We start from the raw sequence: 7,803 nt of genomic DNA on the forward strand, positions 1-7,803 counted from the left end.
ATTTTAATAAAATAATTATTTTAATAAAATAATTTTTTAAATTAATAAACATATTTCATTACTTTTATTTTTTAAAATTTAAAATACATTTTTATATATTAATAAAATATTTATTAAAATAATTATTTTAATAAAATAATTATTAAATTAATAAATTTAATTTAATAATTTTATTTTTTAAAATTTAAAATAAATTATTTCTTTTAAATTTATAAGTATTTAAATTAAAATTTATTAAATTAATTAATTAATTTAAATTAAATTTTACAGTACATTTTAATTAATTTAGTTTTAAAATTGAAATAAAAAAAATTGATTGACTTTTAAAATTATAAAAAATCTTAAACAAGATAATCATATTTCTATATTATAATCTTTTTGGTAACATAGGAGTGATGTGTATTATTTAAAAATTGATTATAATATGAATTAAACAAGATTGATAATCATAATCAAGATTATCAATAATAATCTCCAACTAAACACCTCTTAACTAAAAATTTTTCTCAAATTTTATCCTCGCCAGTTCTCCCCTCTAAGCGACCACCGGACCGGCCACGAGAAGCCCGAGGCTCTCCGACAATCCCCACCGTCTATGGCTTTGAGTTTGCCATCGACCAGCGGCCACATGAGGCGCCACCGGATCGACATCGTGGCCGTCACGAGGTTCAACGCTGAGAAGAAGGCCGAGGAGAGGTCGAGAGGCTTGTAGTTGGGTTCCGCGGACAACGACAGCAGAGGAAGCGGCGCCAGCAGTGCGAAGGAAGCAGTGTTGGCCGCTTGGGAAGGGGATTATGCATTATAACCTTAACCAAACATCCATCAAGAGTTATTACCACGTCGCAGAATCATTTTTGCTGTGCTTTACATCCTTGTGCCTTCTCTCCAATGCCTGGATCCATTCACAAATCACAATTTCGATATGGACTAGGCTCACCCGCACTTTCCGGTGTCTTGTTGATCACCAAAAGCAACCTTGAAGGACTAGCGAGCTCCAACTCGGCCATGAGAAATCACTGTAACAAGAAGAGATTGCCATTTACAGGGATGAAGGTAAAATGTGCGCCAAGGTGAGACCTTCAATACCATGGAACCGGTAGACATGAAAGCTTCATTCATAATGATTTGTCCATCTCGGGGACAGCCGGCGACCATTCTGATACGATTCCCGAATCATTTGAAGCTTCATCCTTTCCAAAGGTAAATGACTGGTACCCAGCAGAGCTAGAGGGCAGGGCCGACTCACTGCTACTTTCAGTATTCTCAGTGTGTGAAAGAATTGGAAAGGGTCGGTCCGTCGCCGGCACAGCCAAATCAGTCTCCAATATCTTCAGAATTTGATCCATCGCAGGTCTTGCCTGAAACTGAGGATGAGTACAGAGAACGGCGACATGAACGTACTTCTCCAGCACTTCTTTCGGCCCCAATTCATCCATCCCTTCCTCGATAACATCCAATGCCCTCCCTCTTCTCGCCAAAGACCACGCCCAATCGTTCACAACAAAAGCCTGCCCGTCGCTCCTCGATCCGAATGCCTTCTTTCCACTGAGGAGCTCGAGCAGCAGCACTCCGAAGCTAAAAACATCACTTTTCTCAGACAATTGCCCGTACAAGGCGTATTCAGGGGCAACGTATCCTAGGGTTCCGGCTACCTTGGTGCTGACATGGGACATTCCCTCCGGCGTAAACTTCGCCAGCCCAAAGTCTGCTACTTTGGGCTCAAAGTTCTCATCCAGAAGTATGTTGCTCGCCTTTATGTCCCTGTGGATGATCGATGGTTGAGCGCCGGTGTGGAGGTAGGCCAATCCACGCGCCGTTCCAACTGCGACCTTTTGCCGCAGCGGCCAGCTCAACCGGTGGCGGTGACCCTCTGTGGCAAACAGATGGTCATGGAGGCTTCCGTTCTGCATCAAATCGCAGACGATGATCCTCTGGTGCCCCTCCATCTGGGTGGTGGCGATGCAGTAGCCTCTCAGCGCAAGGAGGTTCACGTGGCGGACGCTGGCGATCACCTCCACCTCGTGGGCGAAGCTTGCGTCCCCTGAGGCGGAGCAGTTTTTGAAGCGTTTCAGCGCGACCTCGGTCCCGTCCGCCAGGACGCCCTTGTAGACGTTTCCGTAGCCGCCGCGGCCGATGATGTTGTCCCTCGAGAAATTTCTGGTCGCCAATTGGATATCCTCGTAGGTGAACTTGATTAATGTCGTGCTCGCGCTGATCGACTCTAGCGCCCGAGAGGGCCTAGTCTCCGCTGGTGTCGGCGGCGTCCTCCGCAGCGAACGGCGCCTTCGGATCCAGATCAAGGAGGCGAAAACGAGCAGGAGAAGGAACAAGATGCTGCAAACGGCGTAGATCCAGATGGACGATCGGCCGCCGCGTCCGCCGCCAGAGCGGGGTGGGGATGAAGTGGAGTTAGCGGAGAGGAGGAAGTAACAATACGCATTATCGACGCTGGAGGGGCTGCCGCTGATGGCGGCGGCAGAGTATATGAAGGGGTAGGAGTTACAGTCGGAGACGTTTCCGTAATCGGGCCCGGGAAGGTACTCGGCCTTGAAGCGGTTGAGGCTGGTAGTGCAGGCGGCGCAGACTAGATAAGAGCGGAGGGATTGATTGCAGTAGGAACCGATTTCGGCAATGGCGGAGCGCGGGACGCGGTCCTCGAACTCCCCTCGCGAGGTGAGGTTCATGCAGCCCTGGGCGATCCAGTCGGTGCGGAAGCCGCAGCCGGCGCGGACGTCGAACGGACCGGCGGGGAAGATTGGAGCTACGGCGGCCTCGAAGCCGTCCCAACAAGCTGGAGCGGTGGCGAGGGAGGCGTGGAAGAGGGAATTCGTTAGGAGGTATTGGGCGAAGACGAGGTGAAGGAACTGGAGGATGAAATTGCAGCGGGTTTGGGGGTCGGCGTTGACGGAGGAGGCGGAGACGAAGCGGTTTATGATGGAGAAGTCGAGAGGGCAGGCGGCGGGGGAACTTTGGGAGAGAGCAGTTGGGTAGGGCAGAAGGAACAGAGTCAACACGGAGAAGGCGGCGAAGGGGCGCAAGGGCGCAGTCATCGTAACGAACGACGGACGCCTGTTGCAACCGTACTATATAAAAAAACACACAATTAAACTATATAAAAAAAGAGGTAATTAATTCATGTATTTATTGTTTTTGAACGAAACTATTGATGTTTCCAGTATAAGATAATAATGGAGACACGTGTCGCAATAAATGCAGCCGATGAAAACAATTATTTTTTTTATTTAATTATTATAAATTTCAAAGTGTTCGGGTCAACCTCTTTTGGACGTTAATGAAATACCAATCGACACAAAGGGAGTGATATAAAAATCTTAGAAATTTTGACTTCCATAGTTTATATGTTTTTGTATTTTCCATCTTACTTTATAAATAAAATTAAAATATTTCCATAAAATATGCTAATAAGTTAACGCGTCACAATCACAAGTGAGACTGCCCTAGACCCGACCACGGTTCGGAACCGCCGGTTCGACGGTTCGGAACCGCCGGTTCGACGGTTCGTGGGAGGTCGACCCTTAACCTTAACCGTCCAAGACGGTTACGGTTCACGGTTCGTTCATTCACGGTTCGCCACGGTTCGTGACGGTTCGAGATTATTATATTAAAAAAAATTAAAATTTAAAATTTATGAAATTTAAAACTTAAAATTTATTGAAAAAAGGGCTTGCACTTATTAAGTTGCCTACGTATCCCCTTAGGGTATAGGGGAATCAAAGCCCACGTAGTTCTTTTACATTTTTACCCTTTTACATCACTCATTCACTCACTTCCATTTCCTCCCGTTCCTCCCGTCGTATTCGTTCCTTCCGTATCAAATTCTTCGACTTCGTCTTCTGAAAGTTGCATTCCTTGGATTCTCTTCTCGGCTCTGGTCCAATCGTCGAGTAGTGCTTGGGCTTCCAATGAGTCGGGAGACATTGTTGATCGTCGTTCATCTAATATGTTGCCGCCGGCACTGAATGTCTGCTCCACAGCAACAGTTGACACTGGACATGCTAAAATTTCTTTGGCAATTACCGAGAGAACGGGAAAACTTGAAGCCTTCTGTGACCACCACTTCAAAATATCGAAATCTTCGCTGTCTGCTTCATTAAAATCAAAAGAAGTGGTAAAATAATTCTCAAGTTCCTGTGTGGAACTTGAGGATCCTCGTGGACGTTTCGTCCGTTCTTTTAATAAAAGTTGTGCTTTTGAAAGTTTTAAATTAACATTAGTAGTTTGTTGTTGTGTTTCAGAAATATTAGTTTGTGTTCCATATTTAACATAATATTGATTATAAATATCAGATAAATAATTTCTAATAATATATATAATATTAGCAGGATTAGGAGAAGAAGAATCTTTAACAGGAATTAAAGCGTCATAATATAAAGTAAGCATTTCTTGTAAAACTTCTAATTTAAATCTAGGATCTAAAGCAAATGCAACTAAATAAAGTTCAGGAATTAAATAAAAATATTTTTCCCATTTTGTTTTCATAGCTACTATACAAGAAGTTAAAGCTTCATTATTAATATGTTCATTTAAAATTAATACTATACTACAAAAATTCACTAAAATTAAATGAGCAGTAGGATAATAAACACCGGAAAGTTGTTCGGTTGCATCATTAAAAACTTTTAAAATTTCACAAATACTACTACAAATATTCCATTGTTGTGAAAATAAATATATATTAGTATTACTATTTTCTGCAAAAAATAAACATAATAAATCTTTATATTGAAATGAATCTTGTAATAATTGATATGTAGAATTCCAACGTGTTGGTACATCACGTGGAAATTTTTTAGGTCTCATTCCATTAGCTCTACAAAATCTACCCCATTGTTTCATCATAGATGGATGAGACCATAAATAAGAAATTGCTATTCTAATTGGTTTAATATAATTTTCTAAAAGCCTTAATCCATCTTGAACACATAAATTTAAAACATGGCAAACACAACGAATATGAAAAAATAAACCACCAATAACAGGTTGACAAATAAATTTTAATTCGTCTATAGAAGCGGTATTAGAACTAGCATTATCTAATGATATTGAAAATATTTTTTGAGTTAATCCATATTCTTCTAAAATTAAACATAATAACTATGCAATATTATGAGCAGAATGTGATTCACTCAAAAACTCTATAAGCTATTAACCGTTTTTGGAGGATCCAAGAGCTATCAATCCAATGGCAAGTCACACCCATATAGGAATGAGTTTGCCAATGATCGCTCCAAATATCGGCACATAAAGAAACTTTATTATTTAATTTACTAAATTCATCAATTAAATTCTTTTTTCCTTGTTTTACTAATTTTTTAATTGTACGGGTAAGAGTAGTCCTAGGAACACGTTTAGCACTAGGATTAAGGGATTCTTTACAAAAATCTTCAAAAGTACATTTAGATCCAAAACTAAAAGATAAATGTTCTACAGAAACAAATTTAGCTAATGATTCTCTTAATTTATTATCAGAATATAAAAATAAACCAGAATCAGTACTACTACCAGTAGAAAATCTAGATAATTGTGTTTGATTTAAGTCAAGTCCATATTCTGTCGGGTGCTTCGTTTCTACATGTCGTTTTAACGACCCATAGCCGCCGCCGGCTTGGAATTTGTAGGAAGCATTACAATGCTTGCATTTTGCATGCATTTCTCCCGACGGAAGAGTGACTTTTTCAAAATGTTTTGTAAAAATAGTAGATTTAAGAGGAGGATTTTCCCGAACCTTAGAAGTAATTGCATCAGTACTTCCTTGTGTTTCGGGCGTTGGAAGGTGTTGGGCGGCCTCGATCTCATCGTCGGTGGATTGGATGTTGGGATCCTTGTGCGCTATTTCTTTTCCCCTCCGAGATCGAGAACTTCCACCACGGCCTCCTTCCATTGTAGGCGAAAGACGGAGTCGGAGCTTGGAAACGAATGAACGCGAACTTACGAAATTGAGAATGAGAGTTAGAGAGTAGAGAAGTGTGTGAAAAATGATGAAATGAGCTCCCTATTTATAGAATTTGGATCATAACGGACACTAAATCCTAGCCATTGATCAAAAAACGGTCAAATGATCTCATCCGTTGAAAAAAAAAATCAAAAAAAAAACTAAAAAGCCTCCAACGGCTCTGAACCGCCGGTTAACCGGTTAACCGGCGGTTCAGAGCCGTTGGAACCGCCGGTTCCAACGACTATACCATAAAAAAATAAATAAATAAAACGCTTGAACCGGCGGTTCAAACCGGCGGTTAATCGACTGAACCGCCGGTTCAAGAGGCCTTGAACCTTAACCGGCCCGGCAGGCTGCCGGGCCGATTACGGGTCGGCCCGGCTAACCGGGTCAACAGGCCGGGTCCGGGTTTGACCCGGTCCGGGTCCGGGCCGGGTCCGGGCTGGACCCGGCCCGTGGGCAGGTCTAGACTGCCCATATAAGTATTTTTTTTATTGTATTATAGGATAATTATGCTTTTATTTATTTTATTTTTTAAATAACTGATAATTTTATTCTATTATCTGAAATGAACTTAAACAAAGAACCAAATGAGTTAACATGACAAGCATCCTACATAGGATCAGCGGATCTAACGAATTAGTTAAACAACATGTGAATCGATGAGAGTCAAAGGGTGAATATTTTGATCAACCCTTTGATAAAAATGAGTTAAAGTGTTCGAATCTCAATAGGAATTATTACTTTGACGGTCAAATTTTAAGTATGTATAAATTGTACTCCAAATTTATAAAGGATTCAAAGGATTGAGTAAATTATACGATTTGGTTGAGCTTAGCCAGGCGAGCACATTGGACAAATGATCAAACAATTCAATTTAAATTTTAAAGTTTTATAGCTATTTCATATGAATAAATCTCATTAGATCACTTTTTAAAAAGAAAACTTCAAAGGACTTTTTTTTTTAAAAAAAAGTGTTTTAAGGGCAATTGTAAAGTTTCACTTCTGTTTTGCCTCTTATTTGATACATTTGCTTGAATACATCACAATTAATTCCGAAAAAGACAACACGAAAAATTGTTATATCATTTGTAAAATTGTATTATTATAAACTTCGAAGCATTCGGATCAAATTCTGGATGGAAGAACACTTATTAAGGATGAATAAGCATGGGCCTACTGCGGGGGCCCATCATGGTGGCCTTCGTCATACGCAAGGTGCGGCGCCGCAGTCGGTCTGAGAATGTGACTTAGTGAAATACGTATTAAACTTAAATTAATGCGTACAAATCTGCAATTATATATATATATATATAGAGAGAGAGGGAGAATTGATAGCGACTCCTTCGTGCGCGTCCGTGAGCGCCGTCCGATCCATCATCCATCACGCGATCGCACGTAGATCTGACCATCCAAATGTGGGAATGTATAGTGTTACGCCCCAATCCGCTACCGCTGCGCCGTCCGACTGTCGGCCCAAGCGCAATCGACGTGTCGCTCATCAGCGCGTCGGCCGACGTCGGATTTCGACTGGATTGTGGTCGGAATCTGGCGCAATTTGGTCGGAAACTGCACGAACCACTGTCGACTGCGTTTCCAACCAAATCGCGATCGGATTTCGACCGTGATTTAGCTAGAATCCGGTCGGAATCCGACCGCGATTTGGCCAGAATCCAATCGCGATTTGGTTGGAAATCAACGCGTGCCACTGCCGGCCATGTTCCGACCAAATTGCGTTGGATTCCGACCACAATCCAGCCAGAATCCAACGTCGACCAACGCGCTGACGAGCAGCGCGTCAATCGCACCCGGGCCGATGGTCGGACGGTGCGGCCAGGGCGGCGGTG

The 7,803-nt window shown here is 41.9% G+C and overlaps 1 protein-coding gene across 2 annotated transcripts; it reads right to left on the reverse strand.

Moving 5' to 3' along the window:
• Positions 1 to 478: 478 nt before the first annotated feature.
• Positions 479 to 3,050, reverse strand: LOC141829477 (putative LRR receptor-like serine/threonine-protein kinase RKF3). 2 transcript variants are annotated; one of them, XM_074716956.1, is made up of 2 exons: positions 1,087 to 3,050; positions 479 to 1,016 (listed from the first exon to the last, which is right to left on the reverse strand). In XM_074716956.1, the coding sequence occupies exon 1, from the start codon at positions 3,048 to 3,050 to the stop codon at positions 1,116 to 1,118; it is 1,935 nt and encodes a 644-aa protein (XP_074573057.1). In that variant the 3' UTR covers positions 479 to 1,016; positions 1,087 to 1,115. The 2 variants fall into 2 exon arrangements, with proteins under 2 accessions (XP_074573057.1, XP_074573056.1); XM_074716955.1 differs by having other exon boundaries at positions 1,078 to 3,050.
• Positions 3,051 to 7,803: the final 4,753 nt, after the last annotated feature.

Source organism: Curcuma longa, chromosome 5 (assembly GCF_044706935.1).
Source record: "Curcuma longa cultivar G26 ecotype Majalengka, Jawa Barat chromosome 5, ITB_CL_G26_1.1, whole genome shotgun sequence".
NCBI lineage: Eukaryota > Viridiplantae > Streptophyta > Magnoliopsida > Zingiberales > Zingiberaceae > Curcuma > Curcuma longa.

What these genes read in the sequence shown, in the direction of transcription:
- LOC141829477 (XM_074716956.1), bottom strand. Translation starts at nt 3,050, where the DNA reads ATGACTGCGCCCTTGCGCCCCTTCGCCGCCTTCTCCGTGTTGACTCTG.